At 42.0% G+C, this 18500-nt stretch overlaps 1 protein-coding gene across 2 annotated transcripts in view; it reads left to right on the top strand.

The window, feature by feature from the left end:
- Positions 1–902: 902 nt before the first annotated feature.
- Positions 903–18500, top strand: part of MAP3K8 (mitogen-activated protein kinase kinase kinase 8) — a 34236-nt gene continuing 16638 nt past the window's right edge. The window contains exons 1-2 of one of the 2 annotated variants that reach the window (XM_075828712.1): positions 903–975; positions 11384–11745. In XM_075828712.1, coding sequence (XP_075684827.1) covers positions 11410–11745 — 336 coding nt within the window. In that variant the 5' untranslated portion in view covers positions 903–975; positions 11384–11409. Of the gene's footprint in view, positions 976–2319; positions 2554–11383; positions 11746–18500 lie in introns of those variants that run through there. The other variant, XM_075828711.1, reaches the window with a different exon arrangement.

Genomic DNA, 18500 nt, shown 5'->3' on the forward strand with positions numbered 1-18500 from the left:
GGCATCCAGCCCGACCTCCCTGGATGACGCGCCAGTCCATGTGACCGCTGCAGCCTGTGCTTGGCCTGTGATTGGCTGCAGCCGTCACTTACACTGAAACGTCATCCTGGGAGGCCGGACTGGAGACAGAAACAGGGAGTTCTCGGTAAGTACGAACTTCATTTTTTTTTACAGATACATGTATATTGGGATCGGTAGTCACTGTCCCGGGTGCAGAAACAGTTACTGCCGATCGCTTAACTCTTTCAGCACCCTGGACAGTGACTATTTACTGACGTCTCCTAGCAACGCTCCCGTCATTACGGGAGCCCCATTGACTTCCTCAGTCTGGCTGTAGACCTAGAAATACATAGGTCCAGCCAGAATGAAGAAATGTCAAGTTAAAAAAGCAAGACGCATCCGCAGCACACATGACATGTGCATGACAGCTGCGGACTTCATTGCGGAACTTTGAATCTCCATTGAAGTCAATGGAGAAATTCCGCCATGAGTCCGCCACTGCTCCGCAACAGACAGAGCATGCTGCGGACACCAAATTCCGCTCCGCAGCCTATGCTCCGCAGCGGAATTGTACGCATCGTGTAAACTAACACTGCTAAATTAAAGTGAAAGTCAATGGAGAAACGGCTCCGCTGCGGATTAACGCTGCGGAGTGTCCGCAGCGGAATTTAAGTGAAATTCCGCCATGTGTGAACCCGCCCTAAGGCCTTAGGTGTAGTTCATAGGTTCCAGACTTTAGGCAGTAATTTACTACAAAAGATTTGCATCCAAGTATTAAAATGAATCCTTATATTTATAATTATGTTAGTTTGTCCAATTATTTTTGAGATTGTGAAAATGAAGGAACTATGTCAAAAACGGCTGGAGTTCCTACACTTTAATCACATCATTGCTTTATTTCAGATTCATTGTGGTGGTGTACAGAGGCAAAATTATGAAAATGATGGCACTATCCAAATATTTATGGACTCTACTGTATGTATTTTTTTATGTTTTATGACTTGTATTTAAAGGGGTTTTCCAGTCCCTAAAAAGGCCATCAATAGCTGATCGGATGAGATTTGAACAAATCACTCAGAAATTGACCAGCAGTGCCTTTTATTTTAATCTGCAGCATGTCAATTGTATTTTTGTAATCGCTGCTGTTTCATCCCATGTGACCGCTGCAGCCAATAACAGGCTCTCACCACTCCTGCTATCCAATAATCCAGAACCTCTGATCATCTGGAATATTTCAGGTCCCATTGATGCATCTGAGTCAGGGGCTGTGGGCTTCTTTTGACCATTGAACACTCTTGGGTGCTGCCCAAATTCTCAAATAGCCAGTCTACCCCTGCCATTCGATAATCCAGAACATCTGATAATCTGGCACCTCTTTGATTAAATTCCTGTGTCCGGTTTCTGATCAAAGAGGTGCCAGATTATCAGATGTTCTGGATTATTGAATGGCAGGGGTAGACTGGCTATTTGAGAATTTGGGCAGCATTTGAGCAGCCAATTTAATTTGAGCAGCCAAGAGAATTTGGACAGCCAATCACAGACTCTCACCACTCCTGCTATCCAATAATACAGAGCATCTGTTAATCTGGAATATTTCAGGTCCCATTGATGCATCTGACTCAGGGGCTGTGGGCTTCTTTTGACCATGGACCCTTGGGTGCTGCCCAAATTCTCAGATAGCCAGTCTACCCCTGCCATTCGATAATCCAGAACGTCAGATAATCTGGCACCTCTTGGGTCAGAAGCCGGATACAGGAATTTAATTGTAATATTATCATCATCCCATAAATCAAATAGTATTTAGTTGTACTAAACCTTTAAATTGATCACAATCTGCAGTTTTCATCTTGCCATGGCCCCCGCACCCTCCCTCGTATTGCAGTTTTCTCTATTAAGGGCCAAAAATCTTGGAAATGATGCAAGATCTCTGTTATCTCTGTAGAAAATGTGTGCTCAGGGTTAACCACTAGTTTACTAGATACAATGCCCAGATAAAAGGATTATTTTCCCAGTAGCTGAAACAACATCCGTTACATTATAATCCTATAAAAAGAAAATAAAAGCGAACGATTCCGTCACGTTCAGCAGTATCAGGTCATTACTCCATATTAATATCATTCTGATATCATAGGCTCATTGGAAAAAACTTTTCCTTTGAAGTAAGTTTCCTTTTTTCATGGCGTCCCTAATATGCAAATACTATGAGCCCTCCCCAGGGTGTCTCTCTAGACAGGGGATTTCCTCTGGGTGGCCCTGACATGACTTTCTATTTTGTCACTGTTGAGTGAAGATCTTCCTCAGTGTCTTTCCACGCTCAGAGGTGTTGTAAGGGTTAAGTTCTCGTGTTTCGCTCTCATCATTTCCTGAAAGAGCACTGCTTGCTTCTTGAGAAAAACTTCCTGCCTGGACTTTCCAGCATTGAGCTGCAGCCTAGGCAGGGAACAACACTCATTACAGAACATGGGGACTGTATACATGGGCAGTCCTGGCCTGACTATGGACAGCAAGTGACCTATATTGTCCTAGCCATGCTGGCCCATATGGAGTGTAAAGGTAAGCGTCCGTATATAGACATTAATATTTATACTATATATGTGATAGATGTCACTGTAGCTCTCTTTAGTACAAACTATTACACTACTCCCCTCATCTGCACTAGATTGTAAGCTCTGAGGGACAGAGATCAGCTGCTACTACTAGCGTCCGCTCTCCTTCTTTTTTCTCTTATTTCTGTTTTCAATATTTTCTATTATTCTACTGCTTCCCCTGCGTACAAAGCTGCGGCTAGACAACAAGTCTTGCGGCACGTCTTCGCGTACATACTATTGCATCGTGACTTCACAGCCCATAGAAATGCATTGAGTTGCTCATATTGAATTGTGCATAAAGGGGTATTCCGGTTTCATTGGTATAATGAAAAGTTTTACGAGTTTGCAATATACGGTTTTCAAGATCTCTGCTTGCTGACATTCAATAGGAATCTTTATTGTTTACTTCCAGAGGATACAAATCAGTCCTGGTCAAGGTGATGGACACACCGGTGCAGGACTGGTTAGAGTAACATTACGGGGAGTCTATTTACACGTTGTGGTCATGTCACGATTTTTGCAGCAATGTGACCGCAACTTGTAAATAGATGTTCTAACTAGACGTGCACCTGCAAGCAGAGATCTTGAAATTGATGAGGAATTGATACAGAAAGTAGATGGGAAAATTTTATAACTTCACAATACAAAGAATAACATTTATTTCCTGAAATTAGAATACCCCTTTCAGACTGCAACCCATTTGCTATGGGTGCGATAGGCATCCCCAAATTAAGAGGACATGCTGGGCCTTGCAGTTCCACAGCCTATAGAACCACTCTACATGCCCATGTCATTTTTTTTCCATTTTGACATTAAAAGTGTGCTACTGTAATTAATAGTATCCGTACACGATACTCTACGGGCACAGCAACTGTACCGCCCAGCGCGCAGGAGCGTCTCTTCATGCCCAATGTCAGTTCACATGTTAGAATACGACTGGAAGAACAGTTTAGGCCTCATTCACACAACGTATTTGTCTGGCATCTTAAACTGCATGAAAAACGCACGTAGAGGTGGATTCACACGCAGCGTTTCTAGTGTCGATATTTGCCATGTTTTTGTGGCAAAAAAATGCTGCCGCCAGGTGTTAAGCCTGAAGCCAATTGGGAAATATAAAACACCCTACAAACATGGAGTTTTTTAAGTTGCCATTTTTTTTATTTTGAACTTTTTGGGTCAGTGGCGTTTTTCAAAAGCTTTGCTTTGTTTTTGTTTTTTTGCATCATTTAGTGGTGTTTTTGTCCGTCAGACCTCTATGTAGTTTTTTTTCTATGTATTTTCTCCAAGTGTCAACGGGTTTTGGTATGTTTTTTTTTTTTTACAGCATTTTTAAGGGCTTTTTGTCAGGAAAAAAAAGCATGTGTTGTAAAGAGGAATCTTTGCATAACATGATCTTTAAATCCCAACATTAACAATGTGAAAAATGCCACCTAAACAAAACGCAGGTAGTAAAACATATAAGCAAAAACGCTATCAAAATCGCCATAAAAAGGTGTGTGTGGAGGCCTAATCATAAGGTTTTTTTTGTCTGGTGTATTTACATGCGCTTTTCCTGCCATTTTTTGAATCCTGCAGAGAAGGCTATAGGGAAAAAACTTCAGAAAACAACGCCATACCTAGAGCATGCTGCGTTTTGAAAAAAAAACTCCACAAACCAAAACCCTTTTGTATGTAGCATTTTCTATAAATCATATAATCTTTAAAGTGATATCAACATTATTTACCTAAAAAAAGAACAACAAACACAACATGAAAAACGCAGCAAAACGCTGTGTGCGAATCCAGCCTTGAAGACAGGGCTTGTCCAAAACGCACCATCTCCTGTGTTTTTTACTGCAGAAAACGGTGCGGATTTTGCGGCGTTTTTCTCAATGTTGGCAGATGGTGACATCTCCTCTGAAAAACGCAGCAATTCAGTCCACAATTCAGGAATTGACATGCTGCGGTACGAAAGATCTCACCCACTTTGCTGCTACTGACTTTTTCTGCGTATTTTCCGTCCGCTATTCCGGAAAATACGCAGCAATTCCTCTACGTGTGGACAAGCCGTATACTAAAACATTCTAAAACTGCAGGCCAATAGTGTGTTGCCCAGTAGTTATCGCTCTGGATCTTCCAGTAGCAGAGCTGAATTTGTATAGATCTATCAGAACTGTACCAAAACTAGGAGAGTTGTTGCAGAGCTGAAGTTGATGTAGCAGAGCTGAATTTGTCATTGAATTGTTTCTTTTGTGCATTATATCACCTCGGAGTTAAAATGATGTAGAAGATTAATCTGCAGTGCTATGGAAAACAGTTGACACATCATGCCAATAGATAGTGTCAGCTCTGCTGCATCTGCACGTTTGGCACAGATGAACATGCACGTAATTTCTATGTAGGCAAGAGGCCTCTGGAACCTACGTCGCCCTTATTCTCTATGGAAAACAATTGAGGGTCAGTTTAAAAAACGAATCATTATTGCGTGCAAGGGGTATCTTTATATTTACTTTTATTTAACGTGCAAACATTAATAATAAATAAATAATTCATTCATAATAAATAAACTGCAACATTGTTACAAACTAAACCAGGTTGAAACTGATTGTAGTTGTCCTAGTGAAGCAGCCATAAAACAAGGGAGGTGAATGTACAACCTCTGGTGGGTAACCCACTGACTCTAGGGAGGTCGGTTTCCTAGGAAACGCCGTAAACGTTCTTGGCACTGCTACACGGAGTTCTATTCTGGGCAGTGTTCGTCCATCTCCACATATTATGTTGTTTGTAGCACAGATCACATTTCTCTAATACATTATGAAGTCTGATCCCATTTGGCTGCTGTGTGGAAGAACATCCCCCATGCAGTGACTATACTAGTATATGGCTGGCAGCATTTTTGGGATTCCTGGCTGAAGTTGTCCTTCCTTGCGAGATATGGATGAATCACACATAATATATCCCGTGGCTCTGTTGTTTTATTACTGGTCAATAGTAACAGCAGAACAAATACATACCAATGATGTAGTGTCACATAAACCATTCATGTTCTCAGTTGATGTAGAAGGAGGTAGTGACCACAGGTGCAATATTTTACTTTGCTATTAATTTGTATTGCATTTAAACTATTAAAACATGTGAAATATGAGAAAGAAGAAAAGATTTTCAAAAATTCAATAACTTGTGAGTGAACCAGTGTCCAGTGAGGGAAATAACCAGACTTGTTTTTTCCCTACAGAGTGGGACTTTCCCTCTCGACCTTCAGATGAGTAATGTGTGTTTTTGCTGTAAGAAAATGGTCACAATTTATTATATGGGATCATAACTGTTGGCATCAGATAAAATAGTGGTATACAGTTCTAGGTCGAATTCACACACAGAATTAAGTGCCTTTTTAGCTGTATTTTTGTTGTTTTTGAAAGCCCAAAATATTGCATCCAGATGTTATCTATTCAAGTAAGTAAGTAAGTAGGGGAACCTGGAGGAGGCTGTATGGCGGAATATCATGATTGTTATGCAGCCTAAAGATCCTGAGGTCACATACCACCATACAGGAATCCACAGGTTTTGTCATGGAATGTGCATAATATTTTTATGCATCCTTTTTTGGCCTAAACCATATTTTTGGAGTAACACTTAAAGAGGCTCTGTCACCAGATTTTGCAACCCCTATCTGCTATTGCAGCAGATCGGCGCTGCAATGTAGATTACAGTAACGTTTTTATTTTTAAAAAACGAGCATTTTTGGCCAAGTTATGACCATTTTTGTAGTTATGCAAATGAGGCTTGCAAAAGTCCAAGTGGGTGTGTTTAAAAGTAAAAGTCCAAGTGGGCGTGTATTATGTGCGTACATCGGGGCGTTTTTAATACTTTTACTAGCTGGCCGTTCTGATGAGAAGTATCATCCACTTCTCTTCAGAACGCCCAGCTTCTGGCAGTGCAGACACAGCGTGTTCTCGAGAGATCACGCTGTGTCGTCACTCACAGGTCCTGCATCGTGTCAGACGAGCGAGGACACATCGGCACCAGAGGCTACAGATGATTCTGCAGCAGCATCGGCGTTTGCAGGTAAGTAGCTACATCGACTTACCTGCTAACGCCGATGCTGCTGCAGAATCAACTGAAGCCTCTGGTGCCGATGTGTCCGACACGATGCAGGACCTGTGAGTGACGTCACAGATCTGCACTGCCAGAAGCTGGGCGTTCTGAAGAGAAGTGGATGATACTTCTCATCAGAGCGCCCAGCTAGTAAAAGTATTAAAAACGCCCCGATGTACACACACAATACACGCCCACTTGGACTTTTACTTTTAAACACACCCACTTGGACTTTTGCAAGCCTCATTTGCATAACTACAAAAATGGTCATAACTTGGCCAAAAATGATCGTTTTTAAAAAATAAAAACGTTACTGTAATCTACATTGCAGCGCCTATCTGCTGCAATAGCAGATAGGGGTTGCAAAATCTGGTGACAGAGCCTCTTTAAGCTGGCCATACTTTTCAGATAGTTGTCGGCCAAAAGCTCGTTCGGCCAACAACTATTCCTCCAGACCCCACCATACACGTGCACACTTGGCCGAGCGGGCATGTGTCTTTAATCAGGAGAAGGTCTCCATCTGTTTTGGTTTTTTTTTGCAGATAACATACTGAACCATTCATTTCTATGGGGCCATGCACACATCCGTTTTTGTTGCAGATCCAGTTGTTCGTTTCACGAATGATAGAACTTGTCCTAGTCTTGTCCGTATTTGTGGTCCGTCTCACCCATTCTATTGTATGGGTTCACAAACAAAATCACAGCACACGGAAACCATTAGGTTCCATGTTTTGTGGTACGCAAAACGAAAACGTTTGTGTGCATGATGCCTGAAGCTGCTGCCCAACTCTTTTGGCAGTAACCTATCTACTTGCAAACAAAAAATCGAGCATGTTAGAATTCAACACGCCCGACCCTTTGCACCCCCAATATCTGCAGTCAGGGGAGAGTCGGGACACCGCCATACACATTAGATGGTTGGTCGGTCCCAGGTTCGGCTGACCATCTAATGTGTATGGCCACTTTTACTTGGGCCTTGTGCAGTTTCACTTGCAGTGACTGGTGGGCGGTGGATAGAATCTGACAGGCAAGCGTCAGCCTCTTTTTTGGACACATTTTCTAGGACCCCTGATGCCAGTATCAACATTATTGCCTTCATGGCAACCATGGTAGTGACCCTCAAAGTCCAATCCCTCGCAGCAGTAAGGAAATAACATTATGAACAATTCTATAATACAATATAATTAATTGCAGCGCTCCCTTTACCCGTGGATGTGATTCCGATAACACATCAGGGCCTCAGTACGGGAATATAATTCGTTTTATGAAGCAGGAAACAGGAAATTTGCATTCCCTGCCCTATTATGAGAATGGTTCCCGCTACTAGAGGGAGTAACTCTAATAGTACTGATGACCTGTCCGCTGGATAGATCATCAGTTGTTCAGTACTGGACAGCCCCTTTAATATAGTTAGATTGACTCCAAGGCAGAGCTTAACTTTAAGGATCCTATGCATGAATTTCCACTGCTTGACAGCTTTCTGTGAATTTCACAGTTTTATACCACTTTCTCATCTCACAATGGTTTACGTTATGCAATACGGAGAAATAAACATGTTTACAAAAAAAGTGGTTAGAGGACTGGATGAGCGGAAGTGACGACTGATTACTGGTAGGACTCCAATGAAACAGCCACAGATCACTTACTGACCTATATTTCATTGTCATACACATTGTGCCCTAATTTGAAGATGACTCTTAATATGTTAAAGCAGGTGTCCGTTTATAGTATAAGCTACAAATAATATTCTCATAGATTCTATTAACACTTTATTAACTCTCGTAGAGTCAGTTAGCAATGTGGGGTGCTGGGGCCCAAAAGATTGCTCTGTGTGGTGGGTTACAGACGGCTCAGGATGACAAAGATGAAGCACATGATAGATATGGATGGTGACAGGGAGCACAGGAAAGCAATGCGTGGTGATGGCGGCGGCACATGACGGCAACTTGTGGCGAAGGGCAGCACAGGATGATGACAAGGCGCACAGGATGGCAATAGCGGTTATCATAGGTCAGATTCCAACATAAAGAACATACTATGGACGCTCATATTTAACACCACCAGATTTTGGCACCTTATGTTAATTGCTGGGGAAATTCTGGATATATATTAATACAAGTGTTATAAAACAAGGGGACTTTTCCATTCACAGAGCTGAATGCTGGGAAACTTCTTTTCATAATGGATTGAATATAACTGTGCTTTAGTTTTCCTGTAAACCGGTCGCAGTTATTTTGCCTTATTTGGATATGGAAAAAAATGTTTTTTTTCTTAAGTCACATTGCAATGTTTGCACAGAAATTGTCTTGTGGTCTTTTTTCAGAGGTCAAAACTCAGGTCACCCTGCTATTTATTAAGGCCCTTTTACACGGCAGATAATCCGCTGAATGAGCGCTCGCACGTATGCTCATTCTCAATCATTACCCGTACTAGTTGTGCTGTGGTGGTTGTCACGTACCTGAGAAGTGTGACAAAGAAATGTGCGCGGTTTACCACAGTTTCGCCGCAAGTACGAGTGAAGCACATGGTTTCTATGTACTTCACTTGTACTTTTAGCGAAACCGCAGCAATTTGCGGTAAACCATGTGCAGTTTTTGCCATGCGGTTCTCTGCCGCACAGCAATTACCGTGACACAACCCATAAGTGGGCAAGCAGCCGACAAACGAGCAAACAAAAATGATGGTTTGTCGGCAGCACAGCTCTCTGTCTAAACAGGGCATTTGCTGCAGAGAATATGCAAACTGCGTAGGGAGGAACGATCGTATTAATGATTGTTCGTCCCCATACTCCCGATCATTGCTCCATGTAATTGGATCAAACAACTGCCGTACGACATGCTGTTATTGTCAATCGGCGCTTGTTTACGGGGCTTGTTTCTGCCCATGTAAAGACACCCCATTGATGACGTGATATGGAGGAATTCAGATTACACAGTTACATATAGAAGCATTATCTACATCCGGTGGCTCTCTGAATATTGTGTACGGTAGCTACAACTCCGGGCATGCCTTTCACAACACATAAAGCCACAAGTTGCAGAACGCTCAGATAAATGAACCTGTATTAACACATCGGTTTCATTGTATGTTGGTCCTGGAAATGCAAATTAGAGGGGAAATAAAACAAGAGGAACAAGCAGCTGTGTCACATTTAAAAAAATCTAAGAATAGTCATTGTTTCCCATCTGTAACACACTGCCAATAATAGGAAGCTACGTTTTATTGGGTAGGGCCAGTTCTATATAACACGCGAGACCAGTGCCTCCGGGGCTATTAGCTGCATTGTGTCATCCATGTATTAGAACTATGACAGCTATCGAAAGAAATGTCGATTATTACATAACACGGTAATGCTGGATAAAGCTTAGAGATATTTATATGGAATATTTGATATTAATGTGGTTATTTCATAAGCGATAATGTATGTACTGCATGGGGTGTAGCTATAGGGGCTGCAGATGTAGAAGCTGCACCCGGGCCCTGATGCCTGAAGGGGCCCAGAGGCACTGGGGTCTAAGCTACACCATTGGTACTTCAAATTATTGACAAATGTTAAGCTAGCCATAGATACCACAAAATTAAAATTGAATGAAAAAACATATTTTCAGTTGCTAATCATTGTTGCTGTTAATAAAATAATTAATTCAATTATCTATTTGAGCAAATTTTGATCCGGTTGTTATTTGGGTTTCTGACCCGTGCAGGGTGGAGCACCTTTTGCAGTTCGTGACGGTGCCTCTGGCCATGTTGCTGTTGATGCACCATTAAAGGGAAGAATAAATTAACTTTTCCTGTTTCTTGGCGTCTCCTGTCATTGCCACCCAAATGTGTAATTTATTGCAGTTTATTTTAGCACTATGTATATGACACAATACTATTCTAGTCATAAGAAGGGCATGACATTTTTGTAGCTGTGGCCAGGAAATTGGAGGGTAGGGTGTAATCCTGTAAGATCTGCCTAACCTATCCCTCTTTGTGCAGTTTCTGCACTTTTTCTGTTGTGGTTTTCCATTCATCAAAACTCATGAACTGCAAAAGTTCAAGAACAGAGTATACGATTCTCATTTCTGGGAAATACATTAAAATATATTGGTGAATTAATGCATGATGTTGTTTGTGGGCCTATGTATTCTTATGGGTGGTCAAAAGACGATTGTGCAAAATGGATCTACACTCAGTAGTAGGTCGTAAGGATTCAGGGGACGCCGGAGGTTTAAGGTGGCCCCCCAGAGTTGACCAAAAGCCAAGATGGGTGGTTTGAAAGGCCGAGGTGCAGAAATGCCCTAGGAGTGGGGACCCAGGTTTTCTTGAAATCACTGAGGATGGGATTCCTCTGATTGATGGACATTTTCATGAACTTCCCATTCACTATTTTGAGCACAAACTCTGTTTTGCCCAGGCTTTTGGCCAAGCTTTACATGGGGAATTTTTATTATAATTACGGTTGCATATCTGGGCCGTGATGACATGGTGCCTCTATTTTATTGAAATTATGATTATTAGTCTGATCATATCAGAAGATCTTTGCATGTATGTTGTTATCCAAAGAACATTCCATTATGGGATAATCCTACGTAGGTTGTTCAAGTGTTTCTTGAGATCCTACTCAAAAGTCTCTCCATTTAGTCTTATGTTTTACAAATACTACTTGGATTAAAAAACTGTTGGATTATTTTAAAATTAACCTCCTTACTTATGTTACTCATTTCATTTTTTTTTAGGTGTTGCTTTAGAAAGCAGTGCCATAATGGATTTCATGAGCACCACCAGTGACCAGAAGGAGGAAGCTGAGTTGCTTCTCACTTATTTAAATGTTACGGATTTGGTAACTATAATGGAAAACATCTACCGAGACGGGGAAGTGTGTGCGGGGGGAAAGAACACGGTCACACTTGGTCAAGAAGCTTATGATAATGAGGAGAGGACTGATTCTCTATTTCTCAGTGGACAAGAAACTTCACTCCTATCATCAGTCAAATACGGAACTACAAAGGAATTACTCAGCTTTGCAAATCAGTTGTCAGATGCAACTAAACATTTACATAAATGCTTGCAGCAGGAATGTGGGGTCATATTAAACAAGGTAAGAAGACTGATGTATATTACTACTTGAAGAAACTACTACTACTACAAGTCAAAGAAAAATGAACCCCTTTGTTCATGTATCCTTAAATTTTCCTGAAATCCACCAATGTAACCTTCTCACATATCTTTTTATATGGCAGAGGGGCACCAGGGCCTGAGTGCAACTGCTACCTCTGCACCTCTTATAGCTACACCCTGGTTGTTAGTAGTACAACAACATTGCAGCACTAGACTTTGGTATCAATTTCTAGTGTTTTCATACTTTCCTTTATCTATCTCTATCTCATGAGGGTTTCCTGTGTATGGTCCTGTGTGGTACATGAATAAAGGCAATGTGTCATTAGAAAATGACGTATTGTTTAAAAAAAGTTTTTATGTTAAACATATTTTTAAGAATTTTTAGTGATTTTTGTAAACTTTTTCTATGTCATTATCTATATTAAAAAATAATCCTAAAATCTTGCAGTTTTCAATCTGGCCACTGAGCTTCACAATATACTGGTCCTTCCTGTTCTATAGAGATCACTTCTCAGCAGTCATCTCATTATCATCACAGACAAGATTACAATGAAAGGTAACACCCCTATATCAATAGGACAGGATCCACCATTGACAATATGTGATGGACACAGCTCCCCTCCTCCCTCTCCCTGCATAATGACCTCTGCACAGGTCACAGAGTATTCCAAGAAAACACTCCCATAGAAGTCTATGAGTTTCCTCCTGTACACAGGTTCCTATGGTCCATGTGGTTGCTGTAAAGCATATTTCTAAATGCTGTTAATAGTAACTCAGGCAATACGGCTGCCCCCATAATCCTGTCCAAAAATAGAATTAAAAAAAATCTACAATCAAAAATATAAACAGATTAGAAAAAAAGATTGTTTCATTATCTGGTTTTAATTAGGGAAAAAAAATATAGGTGATACATTAGAAAAAAAGAACCTAAAGATCTCACAAAACCCACCAGAGTACAGTACAATTAGTACGGTGCCACCAAGAATGAATATACAAAAAGGACAGAAAAAACCCTGGAAAACGAAGGGCACTCGACTCAAGGGTTATAAAAGTATCAAAATTTAGTCCCAAAATAACACCGAACACGCAGGATTTCAGCGTGTTACTTACTGTGATGCAGGATCACTGTTGATGCTGTTTTTTGCGAAACATATTTTATATATTCTTGTGAACAAATGTTGATACTTTTATAACCATTGACTCAAATGCCCTTTGTTTTCCAGTTTTTTTTTTTCCTTTTTGTAACGGGGAATGTTTGCTTAAAGGTTCCCCGCTTTGGACAATCCCTACTTGATAGGGGGGTCCCTTGACAATAAACTGATCACAAAGTGTCCAGCTGCTAGGACCCCTAGCGGTCAGCTCTACTCTGTGGTGAAACCTGGCAATTTGTGTTCAATTTCCCTGCAGTGCCACCACAGGGGAAATTAAGCATTGCACAGTGCCCATTCACATCAATGGGTTGCCTGTGTAATGCAGGACAACAGGTCCTACAAAGCAAGAGGCGCTCTTTGTAACCGCTCTTCAATTTGGTTAAGAGACGAGAATCCTAAACAGAGAACCCCCCTCTGTTAACGCAGAATTCCCTACAAACTAGCGATTGTTCGCTGGCTGCCCAGGTTTACACTAGATCCTTTGGAACGTTTGTTATTCAGAAATTCATTTGCAAATAACCATTTCCAGTCATTATCAATTAATTGCCTTTAGAGGAAGACGTTCCATGACTTGACTCTACAAATACAATAACAACTACGAACTATTATGTCATGTTACTATAAAGTAGCTGCCCATTGAAAGTCTGACTAGCCACATCTATTCTATATTGGTGTTTATGAAGAAGCTGTTGTTTTGTCTCTGACTAAATCCTACGTTCACCACACCTGACAGCAGCATTCCTGTAGGACGGGTCACAGAAATTATCTTCCTCTGTCTAGCGTTGGTGCTTTTTAGCGTAAATGGCAGTAACCTGCTGTAAACACATAATGGAAGAAAAACTTGTTTGTCTCCATATTATATCACACTTATTATGACGAGGCTACTAGATTATTTTGTTATCTAATTACACATTTTCCACATACGGTGTGCACACCCCAGGCATTAGGAAGATATTTTTGAATACTGTCATACATGGGTCTGATCACAAAAGATCATTTTGCCCTTTGTGACTGGTCATTTTCTAATCAAAGGGGTTTTCACATTTATGGCATATCCACCGTTCAACTCTGGGATCCACCCTATCAGGAGAAACGGGGTCCTCTGACTAGCTGCATCCAAGCAGGGACTGAATGGCGAGGTGACCGCATATGCTCTGCTCTTCCAGTAACCCCCTCATACTTTAGAGAGCTGCAGAGCCACTTCTCTATTCGGTCTATTGCTTTATGTGGCCACTGCCAGCCTATCAGATCTGGTGAAACGGAGTTTAGATGATCTCTGTTCTCCAACCTCTGCAACCCCCACCTATCAGACATTTCCATCTACATTCTTGTGGATATGCCATTTATATCTGAGTTTAGTCCACCACTTTGTAATAGTTTAATAATCAGCTGACAAAAAGGGTTACCCAAATCCAGACTACTGACTTTTAGCTAAAGCTCAGAGCTGGCCCTTGGCTTTTTAGGACAACCGGTATCTATTGATGCTTCTTGTAAAGGTCTGTTGAGCATTGATTTTTTTTTTTTAAACATATTTTTATTGAATTTTTTCACCACACAAAAAAAACACAAATCATACAGTAATGCATTGCCATAATAATAAACATTACAAAAAATGTATAAATGAACATGTGATAGTGAATGCTTCCCAGCAAACTAGGTTTGATCTTGGAAGTTATTCCCCATGGGCTATCAGCCCTCCTTCATCTCCTCTATCTCCTCTATCCTTCCCTTCCTTTAACCCCACCTGTCGGGTATTCCTGTAAACATTGTTACATAACTTTGCATATCTGCCTAACTTACATAACTAAACAATACACAGAACAAATAAGAAATTGGAGCATACATAACAATTGGAGCTTCGTGAAGCAGTTCACCAACTCAGGCAGCTGGTCCGCAAGAATAAAGAAATCCCAGTGGATATATATGCTTTACTCCCGTGATATTTTCAGTGCCCCTAAAGTGCCCTTAAGATCTTCAATCAAGTACCATGACGTTCCCGTAAACGGATCTATGATGTCCCTTCGTTCTTCACTGGTGAAATATTTTGTGAGGAAAAGCTTCCATTTCTCAAAGAATTTTTTGCTCTGCGTGTCTTTATTCTGTAATATACCAATGCGGTCTAGATAAAACAGTTTCCTCAACCCCTGGACCACCATGTTCTGAGTCGGTACTTCAGCTACCAGCCAGTTTTGGAGTATGCACCTCTTTGCCACTATCAGTGTGGCATGGGCCATGGGAGCTAAATGTGTCGTTTCTGTCTCTTCTAATTCTCCATCATGTTGTATATGGAATAAGACCTCCATTGGCCCTAAATTCCCATGGAACCTGCCCACCTGCTGTAATAAGGATGTTATCTCCCCCCAGAATGGCTGAATATGTGCACACGCCCAAAGGCCATGATACATGTCTGTCTTTGAGATATTACATCTAGGGCATGACGTTTTCCTATCTGGTTGTGAGGCGGAGGGGGCCAGGGTAAATGCATATATTGCTTGGTGAATGATCTTCAGATGAGTTTCCCTCCAGTTTTCGTTGTGCACGTGTGCCCTGAAATCCACCAGCCCTTTTTCAATATGCTTTTCAATGCCTGATAAATTAAACAGTTTTTCCCATCTCCCAAAGGCCTGCCCCGGGGACATCTTCACTAGTGTTGGTCTGAGTGTACTATATAATTGGGAAATGGAGTGTCTGTGATTGTCCGTGAACCATGAATCAAACAGGTTGGGGGGGACCTCATCCGCTACATCCGCTAGTTTAGTTTTACAGTGATTAACTATTTGTAAGTACTGTAAGTGCTGATGCCGAACAAAAACATATTTATTCTGGAGCTCCTGCAAGGTTAACCACCTCTTATCCTGCGCGTGGAACATATCCCCCAGAGTCGCTACCCCTTTCTCCCTCCATTCTGACATTAGTTTGTTAGATCTTCCTGCTGCAAACTCTGGGTGCTGCCATAAGGGCATATGTTTTGAAATGCGATAAGAGAGGTTATAGTGTTTGCGCAATACCTTCCAGGCAATGATGGTATCTCGTAACAGAGATGATTTCTTGACGATATTTGGGAGACAAGTGAACGTTGTGTGTACCAGAGCCATGAGATCCCAAGGTTTTGCTAGCTGCCTCTCCAGTCTAGTATTGGAGTGGAACTCTGTGTTGTGTTTCCAATCTAGCAGATGTCTACTCAAGCAGGCCAGGTTATAACCCCGAATGTTAGGGAAATTGACCCCTCCTTCCGCCTTCCTCATCATGAGTTTCGTGAGCGCTATTCTTGGTTTCTTCCCCCCCCATATGAATTTGGTAAATGATGAGTTGAGTGTATTGATATCTGAGTGCTTGACCAGAAGTGGGATAGTCTGGAGCGGGTAGAGTAATTTCGCAAATCCTGACATTTTGACCAAACAGCTCCTTCCCATCAGTGATAGAGGTAGACTGTGCCATCTCAGAAGATCTGCTTGGATATCTTGTATAAGGGGGGGATAATTTAGATCATACAGCGAGTTGGGTGCCCGACCCACTTTAATACCCAGATAAGTAATGTTTGACTTAGCCATCTCAACATCCAGGGAGGCTAGGGACCGCCTATATGTTGGGTCCTGCATTCCCAAATCTAATAACTGGCATTTTAACGTGTTAACTTTGTACCCTGAGTAGCTCCCAAAGTCGTTCAATGCCTGGAAGATACGCGGAACATCTTTAAGGGGGTCTGCGAGAAATAACAAGATGTCATCTGCAAACAACGTTTCCTTGACCTCCATCTCCCCCACCCTTATGCCCGTATATAAATTGGATGACGCCAGATAACGTGCCAGCGGCTCCAAAGCCAGATTGAACAGCAGTGGCGATAGCGGGCACCCCTGTCTTGTACCTTTACATAGACGGAATGGTTTAGACAGAAAGCCTGGTGTGGAGATTCTAGCCTTAGGGTCTTTGTATATGTGGTGTAATAATATCCTGAATGCCCCCGTTATTTCCATCTTATCCAGGACAGCATCCAACCAATTCCAACGGACATTGTCAAAAGCTTTCTCCGCGTCAAGTAAAAGTAAAGCCGAATGTTCCCCCGGAAATGGGTTATGCTGTACTCTATCTAGCACTGCCAGAACCGTCCTGATGTTGGTGACCGCCGACCTACCTTTAATAAAACCTACTTGTTCTGGGGCTATGAGGAACGGCATTATATTCGCTAACCTATCAGCTATGATTTTGGAAAGGAGTTTAGCGTCCACGTTTATGAGCGATATGGGTCTGTATGATCCTGGTAGTAGGGGGTCCTTTCCAGGTTTAAGCAATAATTTCACATAAGATGTGTCTGCTGATGGTGGTAACCCCTCCTCTCCCAGAGCATTGTTAAACAAGGAGACCAAAGTCTCCGTAATCTGTTCCCGCATTACTTTAAAAAATTCGCCGGTCAGTCCATCTGGACCAGGCGCCTTACTATTTTTAAGGTTTCTTATTGCCTCATCCACCTCCCCCCTTGTGACCCTGGCATTTAGAAGTTGCAACTGTTCCGCGGAGATGACCGGTAAAGTGACCTTGTCTAACAGTGTGTCTGTCAGCGGAAGGGAAGATGTATCAGAGTACAGCTCCTCATAAAATTTAGCCAAGATGGAATTAATACTAGTTGGATCGCATGTTTCTCGCCCATTATGATCCCTTAATTTCGCTATGTGCTGCACTGAGCGCTTTCCTCGAGCCATATTGGCCAAAAGTTTACCCGCCTTACTTCCGAACTTATGTAAAGTAGCTTCAAAGTCTCGAGTATATATTGTTTCTTTCTGAGCTGCCCACTCGTCAAAAGAGTGTTTTGCCTGAATCCAGGCCTGTCTGGCATCTAATGTAGGGTGTGCCAAATATGCTGTATAGGTTGCCCTCAGTGCAGCACTAGAAGCATTAAATTTTTGTGTTATTTCCCGTTTTTTGCTGGCAGTATACGCCATTATCCTTCCCCTCAGCACTGCCTTGGCCGTATCCCAGTACAGTGAGGGGTCATCTCTGTGTTCTGAATTCGTCGACGTGTATTCTAACCACCACCCTCTTAGCTGTCTCACAAAGGTGTCATCAGTTGCTAAATGAGCCGGGAATCTCCATATGAAGTCTGATCCTCTGGGATATATTTCCTGAAAATCTACTCGTACCGGGGCGTGATCTGAGATCACTAGGTCCCCTATCTCAGCGGCTCTCAGCCTCGGTTGTAGTGTTGGGGATATTAAGAGGTAGTCAATCCTGGACCAGGACTGTTGAGCGTGGGAGTAATGTGTAAATTCCCGGGCATCCGGGTTACCCCTTCTCCAGGGATCTATTAAGTGTATTCTTTCCATCAGAGGTCCCAACACTCGGTCCTGTTTTCTGGGAGCCCCTGTTGGAATGGATCCCGTGCTTTGTGAACTGTGTGTGCGTCTATCCTCCTTGTGATCAGAAACTGAATTAAAGTCACCTCCCACTATTTTGTGCTGGACATTATCTGACATAAGGGCCCTTTCCAAACCATTGAAAAACTCAATATTATCACTATTAGGTCCATACACATTATAAATGCTTAATACCCCACATGGTGTGCTTAGAGTAATATGGAGCAGTCGCCCTT

Source organism: Rhinoderma darwinii, chromosome 5 (genome assembly GCF_050947455.1).
Source record: "Rhinoderma darwinii isolate aRhiDar2 chromosome 5, aRhiDar2.hap1, whole genome shotgun sequence".
Lineage (NCBI taxonomy): Eukaryota > Metazoa > Chordata > Amphibia > Anura > Rhinodermatidae > Rhinoderma > Rhinoderma darwinii.